Source organism: Brassica napus, chromosome C7 (assembly GCF_020379485.1).
Source record: "Brassica napus cultivar Da-Ae chromosome C7, Da-Ae, whole genome shotgun sequence".
Classification (NCBI taxonomy): Eukaryota; Viridiplantae; Streptophyta; class Magnoliopsida; order Brassicales; family Brassicaceae; genus Brassica; species Brassica napus.
Genome location: NC_063450.1, coordinates 6,758,551 through 6,775,901, shown reverse-complemented (window position 1 = coordinate 6,775,901; position 17,351 = coordinate 6,758,551). Strand labels below are relative to the sequence as shown.

General features: G+C 37.6%; 2 protein-coding genes across 2 annotated transcripts; one reads left to right on the top strand and one right to left on the bottom strand.

The window, feature by feature from the left end:
* Positions 1-8,468: 8,468 nt before the first annotated feature.
* LOC125590378 lies at positions 8,469-10,409 on the top strand. The gene is made up of 4 exons (XM_048763931.1): positions 8,469-8,615; positions 8,714-9,364; positions 9,600-9,720; positions 9,778-10,409. Exons 1-4 carry the CDS (start codon positions 8,469-8,471, stop codon positions 10,407-10,409), a joined length of 1,551 nt encoding a protein of 516 aa, XP_048619888.1.
* Positions 10,410-14,380: 3,971 nt separating this feature from the next.
* Positions 14,381-17,075, bottom strand: LOC106427993 (protein EARLY-RESPONSIVE TO DEHYDRATION 7, chloroplastic-like). The gene is made up of 4 exons (XM_013868723.3): positions 16,081-17,075; positions 15,160-15,326; positions 14,986-15,070; positions 14,381-14,888 (listed from the first exon to the last, which is right to left on the bottom strand). Exons 1-4 carry the CDS (start codon positions 16,998-17,000, stop codon positions 14,711-14,713), a joined length of 1,350 nt encoding a protein of 449 aa, XP_013724177.1. The 5' UTR covers positions 17,001-17,075; the 3' UTR covers positions 14,381-14,710.
* Between the last annotated feature and the right edge of the window lie 276 nt (positions 17,076-17,351).

Here is a 17,351-nt window from a genome sequence, read left to right as displayed (position 1 = left end):
TTCTAACTCTCCTTTATTAAGAAAAAAAACCGAAAATCCCATAGAAGACTTCTCGAGAAGTCTTCTTGGATAAATATGTTAGTTTTGCAGTTGACCGAAGTTTGTCAGAAATTTTACTTTTTATAGAAGACTTCTCTTCTCGTGAAAAACTTCTATAGAAGTCTTCTGAAAGTTTTCCCGAAGTCTTCTCACTGTCGCAAGAAGTCTGTGTGGGTTACTTTTGCAATTGAAAAATAATAGTGAAACATTTAATATTAATGAGACTTCTCAAATTTTATTCCGGGTTTTGGTCAAACTTTTGGCTGTGAGAGAAGACTTCTATATCTCTGGAAAAGTCAAATATAGTCAATTGCAAAAGTATTCCAGGTACACTTCTTGCGACATTGAGAAGACTTTCAGAAAATTTCTATAGAAGTCTTCCCTGAGAAGACTTCCCTGAGAAGACTCCCCAAGAAGTCTTCTATAAAAAGTCAAGTTTTTGACAAACTTCAGTCAATTTCAAAACTAACATGTTTATCAGAGAAGACTAAGTCTAGCATTTTCGAAAAAAAAATCAAATTTAAAATTAAGTCAATATTTTCAAAGGAAGACTTTTCAAGATGTCTTCTGTAGAGTAGATTTCTTAAGAAGTCTTCCTTCGTAAATTTGCAGTTGCAAAAATGACCTAAATAGAAGACTTCTTAAGAAGTCTTCTACGTCACTGTTTAATAAACTTTCATTTTCTCTACAATTAAAATGACTTTTTAATATTTTCTTATTAATTCATGTGTATTAGTCAATATTGAGGCTCCTGGATGAAATTCATAACTTAATTAGTAATAATTATAAGATTTCAAATATTTATGTGTACTAATGTTTCTAGCTAATCCGAGAAGACTTCTACGTTAGATTTTCAAAAGTGTAAAGTAACTTCAAGGTATGTTTTTAATTTTCAAAAGTGTTAAGTAACTTCAACAATATCAAGTCATGTGGTTTAATGTGTCTTTTTAGATTATAAGGTATAATTTTTAATTTACATGAGATTTAAAGTTTCAACTTTCACTTAAAATTCAAGTTTGATCTTTTGTGAATTGACTAAGTTTTCTTGTGAAATCATCTCTCTTAGTTTTAGTAAATTCGACTAAAATATTGTGTTGTTGTGTTTTGTTATGAGTGGGTAGAATGGTTAAAAAAAAATTCTTGGTATGTTATATCAATAACTTCAATAATGTCAAGTAGGCCTGGGCACCATTCGGTTTCGGTCCGGGTGATTCCGATTTTTGGATTTTCGGTGTTATCCTCAGAAGTACCATTCGGGTTTTACTAAATATCGGATCGGGTTCGGTTCGGTTCTTTCCGGGTTCGGTTCGGATCGGATGTAACTAATGTTTCAAATCGTCCAAAAATATATTTTTTAAACTTAAAAAATTGAATTTTTTTTTCCAAAATATATAAATTGTTTACAAATCTAATTAAAAATTAGTTAAGCTATCTAAATTAACTAAAAATTATTCAAAATAGCAATTAAAACAAACTAAAAAATATTTTGAATATTCTAAAATATCTAAATCATCTTAAAATATATAAAAACATTAATATATTTAACTAATTTCGGATATCTTCGGATCCTAGTTTGGATTTCGGTTCGATTCGGGTTATAACCAAACACCAAAGTACTAAGCTCATAAGTCTCGTCCGGATATTTTTGTATAACAGTTCGGATTCGGTTTCGTTTTTTTTCCGGTTCGGGTTTAGGTAGATACTTCGGGTTGAGGTAAAAACGCCCAGGCCTAATGTCAAGTACTTTGGGAAAAACATGAACATATATACCAAATTCTTTTGATTATCTTTTCAAGTTTACAAAAGAATTCACAACTAAAATAGTACACAAACAAATCATAAAACATACTATAAACAAAACTATTATACATGGAGCTAAATATCATTCCTCAACATAGATAAGCTTGGACTCTACTTGACATCATTCCTTTGTACCACTTTGGGCAGAAGACTTCGGAAGACTTCCCGAAGACTTCGTGGGAAGTCTTCTAGCATAAAATACATTAGAAGACTTCCCAAGAAGTCTTCCAAGAGTCTTCCAAGAGTTTTCTGAGAAATCCGCAAAGCCTGACTCAGATCTGAAAAAATCTGCTTTTCAAAAGCATTCAAATGGCTTCAAAACAGAGAAAACTTCAAAAATAAATTATTTATGCTTAAATAATAACCAAAACAATAAAATTAGGTTGAATCTATAATTATTTTAGAATCTAATATATAAACACACACAAATACATATCCAAAATTTGTACCACTTTGGGTAGAAGACTTCCTGAAGTCTTCGTGGAAAGTCTTCTAGCATAAAATGCATTAGAATATTGGCCTAAAGTATTCCGAGAGTCTTCTGAGAAGTCTTCCAAAGTCTATCTCAAATCTGAAAAACCTGCAAATTCAAAAACATTCAAATGGCTTCAAAACAGAAAAAAACAGAAAAAAACTTCAAAAATATAATTTTATGCTTAAATAAAAAAAACAAAGCAGTCACATTAAGTTGAATATATAGCATTTTAGAATCTAATATATAAAACACACAATAATACATATCGAAAATTTATAAATCTACATTTGAATGAATGAAAGATGAGAACCATGTAATGAAAAATCTGCAAAAATAAAGATAAAATAGTGAGAAGACTTAAGGAAAAAATGAGAAATGGATTTAAAGTTTGGTGTTTTGATGTTCAAAGATATTAGAGAGAGGTTGGAGAGTTTTAGAGTGAGAAACATTACAATTTTGTTGCAGCCATTTGAGAGTAAGAAAGAAAATGTGTAAATTTTCTTTATATATGGAGACAAAAATTTCAAATAAGTTAAATATGTTCGATACAGAAGACTTCTTGGAAAGTCTTCTAAGAGAAGACTTCTTGAGAAGTCTTCTAAGAGAAGACTTCTTGAGAAGTCTTCTAGACGCTAAAATCAAATACATGAAAAGACTTTTGGAAGACTTCGCCTTAGGCGGGAAACCTAAATTCTACTAAAATTTAGGCGGAAATATGTCAGAAGACTTCCAAGAAGTCGTTGGAAGTCTTCTGGAACTCTTCTAGAAGTTTTCCAAACCATAACCTAATCAAATAACTTACTTAATAGAAAAAAACAATTTATTAAACTTAATATCAACTTATAAAGCGTTTAATATACACAGTACTAAACACATGTAGGTTAAATTTTTTTTAAAAAAGTTAAGATTCTAAAATCAAACACTAAATACAAAAAATACTATAACATATGTTACTAAATCCTAAACCAAAGGCTTCTAGGCGTCTTCCAGGCCCTATAATCAAATAACTAAGCAAAAACACTTCCTTAAACTTAAAAGAAACTTAGAAAGTGTTTAAATCAAATAATTAGATAGTCACTAAACAAATATATGTCAAACTATAAAAGAATTAAAAAGATGATATTTCAAAATCTAACCCTAAAAATACCAAAAATACTATAACATATGTTACCAAACCCTAAACCGAAGGCTATCATGACTCAGTCTACATCAATTCATCTATGTTAAAAATAAATCAATTTTTGTAAAACTAAATCTCCATCATTTAGAAATGTTTATTAATACATAATTTGATTTTTCTCTTTCAAAATAATTTTTATAAAATTTATTAACTACTCTTAAGATCTAATAGATGAGAAGAATTCCCCTTGAAGACTTCGATTTAGGCGGGAAACCTAAATTCTTCTAAAATTTAGGTGGGAACCCTAAATTCTACTAAAATGCAGAAACCCTAATTCTACTAAAATTTAGGTGGGATATGTCAGAAGACTTCTTGGAAAGTCTTTTGTGGGTCCTACATACCTTATAATCAAATAACTAAACAAAAAAAACACTTTCTTAAACTTTTAAGATACTTAGAAAGTGTTTAAATCAAGTTATTAGATAGTCATTAAACACATATAGGTCAAAATTAAAAAAAAAATAAGATTTCAAAATCTAACCCTAAATATACCAACAATATTATAACATATGTTACCAAACCCTAAACCAAAGACTATCATGAGTTAATTTACTTTCACTCATCTATGTTGAAAATAATTCAATTTTAGTTAAACTAAATTTAAATCATTTAGAAATGTTTATTAATACATGATTTCAATTTTTCCCATCAAAATATTTTTTATAAAAAATTTAAAATATTTTTAAGATCTACTGAACGAGAAGACTTACAAATTAAGAAGTCTTATTTGAGAATACTTCTTTTTAAGTCTTTTCACGTGGAGTGTTATAATAGTAAAACTCAATACATGTTTTTTGTTTAGTCATAAGAGATTGTTGTAATTTCACTAGCTTTTTGGATTAATTTTGCATTTGATTGAATTTGGGGTATACTTTTGTATTCAAAATCAAGTTTTGAGTCATTTTTGATAATTTTCCCGATAGTAGTACTATACAAAATAAATTGTTTTTTTGTCAAAAATGCCACAGTTACATTTTTTTTTTGACAACTGTGACAATTGTGACATTTTAATTTAAAGAAAAAATCGCCACAATTTCATTTCACGAAGGTTTTTTATCCTTTGATAAAAGCCTTGCCAAGAATGAAACGATCAGTTAAGGCTTCCTAAAAGTCTAAGAAACGTGCCTGAGTGTGTATAATGTATATATTGTGATATTTGTTTTTTCTTTGGGCGGCCGGAGGAAGTGTGATATTTTTTTTATAAATACATCAACCAAATTTTGTATACATTATTTGAGAAGATAATAATATCTCACTTAAGAGGGTTTTGCATTAGTTAGGGTGTCTGCAATGAATCATTAGTTAGGGACACATGATAAATGTCCATCCTCTAAAAATAAGACTGATATATTCAGGTGGTATCTAAAGTTTTCGTGAGGATAATATGTATAATTTTATTGTAAGAATAATCCTAATAATCATTTATCAACACACTTGGTATTGATTTTACCGGAAAAAAAGCATACTTGGTATTGTAAATTTGTAATGTGTACGTTTAATAGAGTCCACGTAAGTAAACACCACACTTTCCTTACTATTTTTCTTTTTATAATTATGGTTGGCTGATACTTCATACCGCTTCTTACTGCTACACCAAATGCTTCCTTAAATAAATTATCTTCTACTTTTAATTGCTTTCATTACATCACTACATTGTATATAGTACTAAACAAATACTTATCAAAATAATTTATGGAAATATTAGGTCAGAAACTTGATACGCATTTTAAATTTGAAACTAGTAAGATAATCGTAAAATTATATAACGGTGTGGACGAAATAATTATGAAAACAAAAATAAGAAAAGAATTGATAAACATCTTTAAACAGTAGCTCGACTACGACTAGTTACGAAAACCCCCTCGAGAGAGTTGGACAAGAAAATAAAGTGCAGATGCCGTAAGCATATATATCTCATATACAACTAGTTTTAAGATATAAAATTTTATACAGATAATATAATAGGAGGATAAGATTAAGTGGTACAAAGCACTTAGTAACCATTGGTGGTTTTGACACTTAGAGGGCATTTGATTCGATTTTTTTTCTTTCATAACCTTTATTTTGTTATTTCAAATGTTCATGTGGACCAATCTAACCTATGTGCAGGGCCGGCTCTCGGCTAAAGCCCATAAAACAAAGGTTTTAGGCGCCAAAATATATATATTTATTAGGGGCGCCACTTATTTGAAGGCGTCACTTTAGTATAGTGGTCTTAGACCTTCTTCTCCCGACCAACAGGTAGCCGTTTCGAATGATATCGCCTTTTTCCTCTTTTTTTTTTTGTTTTTTTGGACAACACCGCCTTCTTCCTTTTTATTAATATTTTTATTCCTTTTTTTGATATTCATCAAAGATATGGACGATTTTATTACCATTTCCAATAGTTCTAGTTTCTTTTCTTATATGTTGTAGTAAATGCTATATTATTAGATAATAAATTTAATTAAAACAGATCTAATTAATCTTTTTACTTTATTAAAAGACAATTTTAGTTTTCTAGTTTTTCTTTTCTATCTCTTTCGGCTAATATTTACTAGAATACACGTATTAACAAGAGATATTATAATAATTAACTTGAATTAGAAATTATTCGTATTAACAATATGCATGCATCTTCTATTATGCCTTTTTATCATTTCTTCTTTCTTATTTTTGTAAATTTAAAAACTTTTGAAATTCAAACACATAAAATTACCATAGAATTTTAATATTCAATGAAACTCTATTATGCTTCTCAAATTTACAAATTGAAATATTGACGTTGAAGTGACTCTATAATATGTTTTGCTCTATTTTATAAATATTATTTTTTATTTTCAGAATTAGTAGAAAAAGTTATCAAGAAATAAAATTTAAAATTAATCAAGTGAACTAATATAAATAATAACAAGTGATCTTTCGAATAGCACTGCTTATCTTTCAATACACCAAATATATAAGATAAGTAGCAAATAATGTTTTTTTTGTTAAACAAAAATACAGTTTTAATAATATTTGGTACTATTTTGGTAACATGCTTAAAATATTGTATATTTTTTAATTATAGTTAAGGGGTAAAATTCTGGAGGTCCGCTTTAGGTGCCAGCATAGTCTGGACCGGCACTGCCTATGTGTACGGGTGTATCTATATAATATTTTTTATTTTCGTGAATTTCAAAACAGATTCTAGAAGTAGACCTGGGTCATCTCTCCCTTCGTTTCTTGAATCAGATGCGAATGTCTTAAGATTTTCTGAATAATAGTTTTAGCTTCTTTTTCTTACACTTTAGATTTCGTTGTTTCCATATTTGGATGACAGTTGTAGCATTTCGAAAATAAAATGTTAGGTACTTATCATATAAAAACGGTACTACAGCATCTGAAAACTAAAGCATATATCAGCCAGCATCTATGCGATTCTATCGACTAGTTTTTTCTTCTTCTTTTTGATTGGTCAACTTCCCTTTAATGAAAAAAAGAATTGTGGACCCTAAAATCCATATTCAAATTTTTAGGTGTTTATGAGTAAAAAAAAAAATAGAGAAAATTACTCAATTAGCATTAAACAATAACATAATAATGAAAAGGTAAATTCTCTACATGAAGAAACAATAACATATATTGAACTCACGTCCAAATGAACATGTCTATAATTAGTCCACTATAATGTGGATATGATCCGCCCATATGGACAACACACCATTTGACATCCCTATTAACAAGTAAATAGCAGGCTCAAAGAACTTGAACTAGCTACACGTGATCTTCTTAGATCGATATCGTGTTCTTCATCAAATGCGGAGACGACGTGAAAAAGTGACGTATATTCCTTGAGCTGTGTAAATAAACATTGTTTATTAATACAGGTTACGAAAATTAAAAATGTAGTGTTTATGGTCTTGACTGTTCGAGCTCTCGTTACCGAAAAGTTCCAAATCCTCGTGAAGATAGCTTCTTCGTCCTTTTACAGAATTTGATCTCCGTTACCAAGCCGCAACTTCCGTGGTGTGTTACACGTGAAGTCTTGTTTGACTCCCTCCTTTTCAGGAATATGAAGACCGTTTAATATCTTTGACGTGGAGATATTATGATCTTTGTACTTATATGATCTTAGATATGTCATTCACGTGTGGGTTAAATGGCTCTTATCCATTAAATCTCATATACTATTGTTCACAGTCGGTGTTACTTCATATATGTACATTGAGGAAAGAGTTTGGTTACGCGTAAGATTGAGCCTAAAGGGGTGTCTTGGAACAAGTTCTTAGCGGTAGATATGAGACAGTAACTAGTATATTCATTGACCAGATAAGAAAAATGATGTGGTGGATTTTAATAAAGACATATATACGTGGACTCAGCCACATAGTTTACACCTTTGGAAAGAGGGGAGACTTCAAAAAGAATGGAGTCTCGGTGAATCTGCAGACCCAACTTGTTTCGTGTGCTCTTCTTATGTTCTAACTTCTAAGCTCAGCGCAAATCAAGCAGGCCCTAATCTGATACCAGACCATTAACAAAGCCTACTTGTTTTCTATATTTCTCATCTTGGATTTTTAAATTTTGATATATGCTGTCAAACTGTTATGTATGAGGCCCTAAGGCCACCAATATTGTACCAGTACAGGAAGAAAGGTCCACTTGAGAAGAGACAAGATGGGAGTAAAGAGGATGAAGATCACGCAAAGGACTAAGGAGGAAGGGAGGAAGGATCTAGCAACGGCTTCGACACTAGCACATGTGATGTTGGTGACGTGTCTATTGCTTTTAGGAAGTTTGCTTTTCTATAAGAGTAGTACGAATAATCAGAGTTGTTATCGAGAGAGAGGATCGATCTTTGTGACGAGAGAGAGAGTACTCTTTGTAAAAACTCTAAAGCTTGTATTTACTTGTTGGTTAAGGAATTATTGAAGGTTTCTTTACAAACAAGTCTTTTACATTACTAGTCGTAACAAACTTGGTATCGGAGCAAGACGAACCTGGAGACTTGTGATGGCACCGAAGAAGAGTGACGACAAAGTGGAGGAGCTGATTCAACGGTTCGTTGCGGTTGAAGGAAAGTTGTCGACGATGGATGAACGGATGAACGAGATGATGAGAATGATGGCCAGTGGGTTTGAGCGACTCGAAATGAAGAAGGTAGATCAGACAGAGGGAAAGAATCGGCGAGAAGAAGGGCTGATATCCTCTGGCTCGTTCTCCAACCCAATCGACGCTCTCAACCGACACTGCATCAGGGCGAAGGATCGGGAAAGGCGATCATGGAGGAACCAGTGAGCGCTTCCGGTAAAAGAGGAACGGTGGGAACGGGTCTCGAAACCGGCTCCGTCATGACCCGACGACCATGGAGAGCTCTGGATCACCGAGACGAGACGCTCGCGCGAAGGATCGAGATACCTTTGTTCACCGGCGAAGAAACGGAAAACTTGGTGCTTCGCGTGGAGCAATACTTTGAGTTGGAGGACTTCACGGAGGAAGAGAAGCTGAGGGCGGTGAGGATGTGTTTTACCGGCGATGCTCTGCCGTGGTATCGTTGGGAGAGAAATCGGAACCCATTCCTCAGCTGGGAGCAGATGAAAGTAAGGGTACTGGAGCAGTTCACGACGTCCAGCGATAACAGCACCGGAGAACGCGTGCTCCGTCTCCGACAAAAGGACACGGTGAGAAATTTCCGACGCGATTTCATCGCCCTAGCGTCCAACGCGCCAGAGATACCCGACCCGATACTGGAGTTGGCATTTGTAACAGGGTTGCGGCCCCAAATCAAGGCCGGCGTCAAGCTGATGGGGGCGAAGGGGTTACAAAAGGTTATGGATGTGGCGATATTGGTGGAGGATTGGTCGAAAGATGGAGAACCGGAGGAGGAGACGACGGAGCCAGTGCCAAAGGTGGGGCGAGCACCTAATGGTCGTTTCCAGGCCCAACAAGGGAAACAGGCCCAAACCGGATCTAATCAAAATAAGACCCGGCCCAACCAAACCACTACGACGTCGTCGAATTCAACGGGGATGAAACCTAATCACAATAGGTTGAAACCCCCTTTTCGTCGTCTGACGCCGGCGGAGATCGCGAAATTGTTTCAAATGCGATGAGAAATACGTGTACCCTCACAAATGCGCGCAGGCAGAGTTGGTTGTATTGATGGTGCTCGAAGATGGAACGGAGTTGGATGTATCGAATTGCTCCATGGAGTTAGAAGAGACGGAGGATTCGAAGGAGGTTGAAGTTGCAGAGATCTCTATCAGTTCGATCGTGGGAATTTTTTCATCACGTACGATCAAACTGTGAGGGACATTGCAAGGGAAAGAAGTGGTGGTTCTAATAGACAGCAGCGCGAAGCATAACTTTGTGTCTAGCGCACTCGTGGAGCAGCTGAAGCTAGAACCCGACCAGACTCGAGGTTACAGCGTGTTAACCGCCGGTGGAGTGACGTTCAAAGGAGCAGGAATGTGCAGTAACTTGGAGCTCGAGCTACAAGGGTGCACGATCACATCCAGCTTTCTGCCATTGGAGTTGGGCAGTGCTGATGTCATCCTGGGGATTCAGTGGCTCGAGAAATTGGGGAACGTGAAGGTGAACTGGAAGTTGCAGGTTCTCCGGTTCAAGATAGGCGCACACAAGTACGTGTTACAAGGAGACCCTAGCCTTTGTTGTTCACCAGTCTCTCTGAAATCGATGATGAAAACTTTGCAGAACGATGGGGAAGTTATGAGGGTGGAGTATAATGGGATGGTGTTGAAGGAAGATGCCACAGCTCCGACCGCTGCAGTACCTCAGTGTTTACAGAACATCTTGGAGGAGTACAAGGAGGTATTTGCTGAGCCGTCGGGGCTTCCTATCTCGAGAGGAAAGGAGCATGCGATCACACTGAAGCAAGATGCAAGCCCAGTGAGCATAAGACCGTTTCCCTCAAGCACAGCGAGAAGAGATTGAGAAGCAAGTAGCTGATATGCTTGCGGTGGGAATCATTCGAGACAGCGCCAGTCCATTTTCTAGCCCGGTCCTGTTGGTGAAGAAGAAAGACGGTAGCTGGAGGTTCTGTGTGGACTACAGGGCGTTGAACAAGGTGACGATAGCTGACTCTTACCCCATTCCAATGATAGATCAGCTGCTACACGAGTTGCAGGGAGCAGTGGTCTTCTCGAAGTTGGATTTAAAGTCAGGGTATCATCAGATTTTGGTAAAGGGAGAAGATGTTCACAAGACAGCATTTCGTACCCATGATGGTCATTACGAATTCCTCGTAATGCCATTTGGGTTAACAAATGCCCCAGCCACATTCTAGTCCCTGATGAACGAGGTGTTCAGGAGTTACTTAAGGAAGTTCGTTCTAGTATTCTTTGACGACATTCTCGTATACAGTCGCACAATGGAGGAGCATGAGGGTCACCTTCATTTGGTATTAGAGGCGTTAAAGCAGCAGAAACTGTACGCAAACCGCAAGAAGTGCGAGTTTGGCAGCTCTCGAATGAGTATCTAGGTCATGTGATAAGCAAGGATGGGGTATCAGCAGATGATGGGAAGATACGAGCAATGGTGGAATGGGCAGAGCCAAGAACAGTCAAGGAACTAAGAGGGTTCCTTGGACTAACGGGCTATTACAGAAAGTTCGTGTTGGGGTACGGGAATATTGCGCGGCCCCTTACGACATTGTGTAAGAAAGATCAATTCAAATGGTCCGTAGAAGCCACTGCTGCGTTCCGACAATTGAAGACTGCAATGTCGACGGTGCCAGTCCTTGCTCTTCCCGACTTCAAGGAGCTATTTGTGGTCGAGTCTGATGCTTCAGGCGTTGGGCTGGGAGCAGTACCTATGCAGAACCAACTAGGCCTGGGCGTTCGGGTACCCGTTGGCATTCGGGTCGGGTTTTTCGGGTTTTCAGATTTTCGGGTTTACGCTTCTAGGTCCCATACTAAAATTTTATTAGTATGGGTCGGGTTCGGATAATAACACTTCAGGTTCAGTTCAAAATTGTATTGCATCATAAAACCCATAAAGTAATCATATATCGTACGGATTCGGGTTATATCGGTTCGGTTCGGATATAACCAAAGTAAAAAACAAAACTTTGGAAGTAAAACATAAAAAAAACATCTAAATTAAATAAAAATTAATCTATCACATATAAAATTGATAAAATAACAATAAAATGTTAAATCAAGCATGAAAAAAAACATCATTTTTAAACAATATGTATTGCCTTATAGAGAGTAGACTTTTTATTTCAATGAACAAATTATAAAATACTTATTTATAACTAATTGTGTACTTAAAGCATTTATTAGAATTTTAATATTTATTATTATATATAATATTACCACAAATATTGAATTTAATAATTGGAATACTTATATATATTTCAAAATATTTATATTGACTATTAATTTCGGATTTTTTGGGTTACCCGTTCGGGTTCGGTTAATAACACTTTGGGTTCGGATATTTTTTGTACCACCCTACAAGACCCGTTCGGGTATTTTTACGTTTCGGGTCGGATAACGGGTCGGGTTTTTCGGTTCGGGTTCGATTCGGATTTTGGGTTCCGGATTTTATGTCCAGGCCTAGAACCAACGCCCCATTGCATATTTCAGTCAGGCCTTGACGGAGAGGCAACAGATGAAGTCTGTTTACGAGCGGGAGCACATGGCCATAGTGTTTGCCATTCAGAAGTGGCGACATTACCTGTTGGGCAGGAAATTTGTAGTCAGAACTGACCAGAAGAGCCTCAAATTCTTTCTGAAACAAAGGGAAATCAATATGGAATATCAACGTTGGTTGACGAAGCTGCTCGGGTTTGACTTTGATATTCATTACAAGCCGGGGCTCGAAAACAAAGCCGCAGATGCACTATCTCGCAAGAGCCCAGTAGCTGAGCTGTTTGCACTCTCGGTTCCGGTTTCAATCCAGCTAGAGGAAGTTGGGGCTGAAGTGGAGCGTGATGAAGCGTTATCAAAGATAATACATGAGTTGCAGCAAGACCCGAACACACACCCAGACTATTTTGTAGTGCAGGGGAGGTTGTTACGCCAAAGCAAGTTGGTCCTGCCTAAGACCTCCAACTTGATTGGAATCATTTTGAAGGAGTATCATGATAGCAAATATGGAGGACACAGGGGAATACTGAAGACACAGAAGCGTATTGGCGCAATGTTCTATTGGGCAGGGATGATGACGGATATACGCAAATACGTGGCAGCATGTCAAACGTGTCAACGCCACAAATACTCTACGCTGGCACCGGGAGGGTTCCAGCCGTTACCTATTCCAAATGAGGTATGGGAGGACATCTCCCTCGACTTCATTGAGGGGTGCCACGATCAGAGGGCGTTAACACCATCTTGGTAGTAGTGGATCAGTTAACTAAATATGCGCACTTCATCAGCCTCAAGCACCCGTTTACAGCTATCGACGTCGCGATGGTTTTTGTGCAAGAGATAGTTCGCTTACACGGCTTCCCTAAGACCATCGTGTCGGACCGAGACAGAATCTTTACTGGAAAGTTCTGGAAGGAGTTATTCCGATTGTCAGGTACCAATCTATGCTTCTCTACCGCTTACCATCCTCAATCAGATGGCCAAACGGAGGTAACTAACAGAGGGCTTGAGACATATCTCCGTTGTTTTGCGGGTGAGAAACCTAGGACTTGGTCCAAGTTCTTGCAGTGGGCAGAGTTCAGCTACAACTCCTCCTTTCACTCCACGATACAAATGTCACCGTTCAAGGCGCTTTATGGTCGAGAGCCTCTTTCGTTGCTGCGTTATGAATCTGGCTCTACCAACAACGCTGAGTTGGAAGCACGCTTACAAGAAAGAGATGGTAATTTGGTCTTATTGAATCAGCAGTTGTTGAAAGCACAGCAAGTGATGAAGGCTAAAGTAGATGATCATCGACGTGAAGTGGAGTTTAACATCGGGGATAAAGTATTCCTCAAGCTCCGACCGTATAGACAGCAGTCGCTGGCTAGGAGAGTTAATGAGAAGCTGTCAGCTCGTTACTATGGACCGTTTGAGGTGGCGGCGAGAGTAGGGAAGGTCGCGCACCGCCTCCACTTACCACCCGAAGCTCGCATTCACCCTACGTTTCACGTGTCTCAGCTGAAAAAGGCCGTGGGTGAGTCGTTGGAACCCACTACTATACCACCTCAGTTGAACGTGGAAGGGGTATTGGAAGTTTCACCAGAAGCCGTGTATGCACATCGATTCAATGAGAACACTGGCCACGAAGAGATACTAGTTAAGTGGGAAGGGCTACCTGAAGCAGATTGTACATGGGAGTGGAAGAGTGTGATCGAGAAGCAGTTCCTGGGGCTTGACCTTGAGGACAAGGTCAGTTTGAATGGAGGGAGTAATGTTATGTATGAGGCCATAAGGCCACCAATACTGTACCAGTACAGGAAGAAAAGCCCACTTAAGAAGAGACAAGATGGGAGTAAAGAGGATGAAGATCACACAAAGGACTAAGGAGGAAGGGAGGAAGGATCTAGCAACGGCCTCGACACTAGCACATGTGATGTTGGTGACGTGTCTATTGCTTTTAGGAAGTTTGCTTTTCTGTAAGAGTGGTACGAATAATCAGAGATGTTATCGAGAGAGAGGATCGATCTTTGTGACGAGAGAGAGAAAGTACTCTTTGTAAAAACTCTAAAGTTTGTATTTACTTGTTGGTTAAGGAATTATTGAAGGTTTTTTTACAAACAAGTCTTTTACATTACTAGTCGTAACACAAACATACCCTCTGCTTTTGTTTTCCAATGGTTAATTTTTTCTTTGGCAATACTTAACATAGCTGAAAAGAGAAAAGTTTTATGCATGATGCAAGAATTGCTCAGTTACACATTGAAGAACAAGAACAAGGCATAAACACTACATGTGAAATATTACAAATCCTAAATAATTATAACTAGATGAACAAGTTCTAATGAGATTAATATAAACAAGTAGAATCAGTTACAAATGTTGTCACATTATCCACGAGATTAAGCATGGGAAGCTTTGCCGTATATCAAAACTATAACAGACATTATGGGCTCAATAGCCTCAGATGATAAATTTAAAAGCTTGCACATACATGGCATATTCATTACATCACATGATTCTAAGTCAGAGAAACACTTCACAACAACTAATCCAACCGGACCAGACCTCTTTTCCGTTTTACTTCTGAACCAAAGACAAGAGACAATACAAACAAACACGCATCAAATGGCCTGTTTATGCTTCAATAAGAGCCCTTTACTAGGCTTTCTTTTGTGAAGCTGCAGATTTAATTGCTGATTTCGCAAGAGAGGAAGGTTTGAGAACGCTCTTAGGGTTAATAGCCTTTCTGATTTTGAAAGCAGCCCAGGCTGTCCCAAAAGCATGTCCCACTGCCTCCAGCCCTTCGTTTGTCGCCTCTGCTGCTTTACCACCATGCCTACACATTCACCAAACACCAAATCATTTCTCTTCGACACTACCATCTCTCTATAACACCAAGAGTTTCAAATTCTGAATGCTATAAGTTAACTTACCTGTGATCAACAAGTTCAGTTGCAACAGTAGACGAGGTTGACATTACATTCCTTCCAGCTACTTCAACAGCGTCACAGACCTTATCTATCAAAACAAGAATCAACTGTCTCAATAATCATGAAAATCTTAAGATAGGCACATAAGTGTATTTATAATATAGACAATGGACTTACTGAATCCGTCAAGAGTTGCAAGGACGATTTCTCCAGGGAGAAGGCTAAAAAATTTCTTCCCTACTTTGGTGTTTGCCACTGAACTTGTGAAGAACCCTGAAACTTTAATTACTCCAGACAGAACACCGTTTGCCACACTCTCAGTCATCTTGGTCATCTTCTTCACTCTTAACATAAGCAAAACAATCCAAGAAATCAATATACATACCAATGCTACATTTTGAAATTAGAACTAATAAATAAAAAGATATATTCAACAACATATATGAGTCATGACTGGTGTTCCATTATCTAAAGAAAACATTTGGATACTTGAGACAGGCCTGGACTGGGCATTTGTAACTAAACCCAAGATCTGAACGGAACCAGAAGATTCGTAAATATACATGGTATCCAAACCCGACCTGGATATCCAAAATTTTAAAAACCCCGAAAAACCTGCCCAATATTCGAATTAGAACCCAAAATAGTATTTGAAACATGAATAATTAACTCAAATACTCGTATGTATATATCTAAAAATATCCAAATTCGAAGTATTTTTAACTGGACTCATTTCGCGTATTCCTAATCCTAATTGTGATGTAACTAAGTAGGGATCCCTATGTAAACATAGTATCTATTTGTATACACTGGAATGGCTCCTTCTCATAGTGAGAATATATATAACCATGAAATGAGTTCGGATCCATAATAGATTTTATACGAAGTTATAAATCTACATGAACCTAAAACCTAGTGTCTTAACAACCGAATCAGATTCAAACATTTATAAATCCGAATAAGGCCTAGAAAGTTAAACCCCAACCCAAATGTCCATGCCTAATTTGTCCAAACATTTTCCTAAAGTAGAAAGTCACATCATCACCAAACCTCTCAACCAAACAATTAACTAAATCAATACCATTAGTTCAGACATACCTCTTGATCCTTTTCAAGGTATCAGGATGAACATCCCTCTCCTTGTCAGCCTTACTCAACCTCCGTTTCATGAAATCATTCCCCCAGTTGAGCCGATCCATAGTCACATCTCCACACCATAGAATCCCTTTGATCAGATGCCCAGAGCCACTAGCTATCAGCTTCGCCGTCTTCCCACTATAATCCTCCACGTTCGGAGCTAAAGTCGTCCAATACGCAGCACACTGCTGCTCCACAATCTCTTTCTTCTCTCCAGTAAGCTCCACCGGAGACGTCTCCCTCGCCACCGTCACGTCCAAAACCTCCTCCCCTGTTTCCTTCGCTTCCTCCGACACTTTCTGAACCGTGAAACAGCTGTAATGATCCAAGATCCTCTCAAGCTCTTCCAGCAAATGCTCTTGGCCTTTGGAAGCAATCGTGAGTCCGTAGTTCAACATATCGGCATTATCCTCGTCTTCGTCGCTCGAATCAGATCCGAAATCTTTAGAGGGACGGAGCGTGAAGAAGTAGTGAGACTCATCGACCTTGACGGAGTTCTCGTCCTTAGTCAACGGCCATTGAATCTCGTCGGCGACACGAGTGAGAACGGCGACGACGTTTCCGTCTTGAACAATACGGATGATGGCGAGATCGCCGCAAGCGAGCTCGACGCTGTATGATTGGTCGATCAGGTGGAGAATCGCGCCGGAGATTGTCAGGATCACTTCCTCCCTTGCGGCGGGAGGAGCCGAGACGGGGATCGAACGCGACTCCGGTTGCTCCGAGAAGAGATTGTTGGCGAGATCGTTCATGTCGAGGGAAGGATAGAGGTTGCTTGTAGAAGATGAGGAGATAGGGTTGAGAGGAGCTTCCGGGTTTGACATGTCGACGGTAGGGTAGAGAGAGGAAGACTGCTTGTTAGGGTTTCCGTAAGATTCCATTATCGCCGGAGATTTGAAATCATCGGAGAAGAAAGATATTTACTTGAAGAAGAAGAAAGTAAAGTGTACAAAGTTAAGTATCATTGTCTTCTGTTCTGTGTTGAAGACGTGGAGAAGGAACGCGTGTACCGGTTTTGTTCGGTTCGGTTTAAGATTTAACCTTACCGACATCTTTCCCGCGTTGCTACACGGTTAATTGATTTAACTGATTTTGACTCCAGGCAGTTTTTCTCATGTCGGTCCATCTTTGTTGTCGGGAACTGAATCGGCACATAAAAAGAGTAGCATCTATTTTATTTTATTTTTAACCTTTTTATGTTGGGCTTTTTGCAAAAGTGACTCAAAACTTGA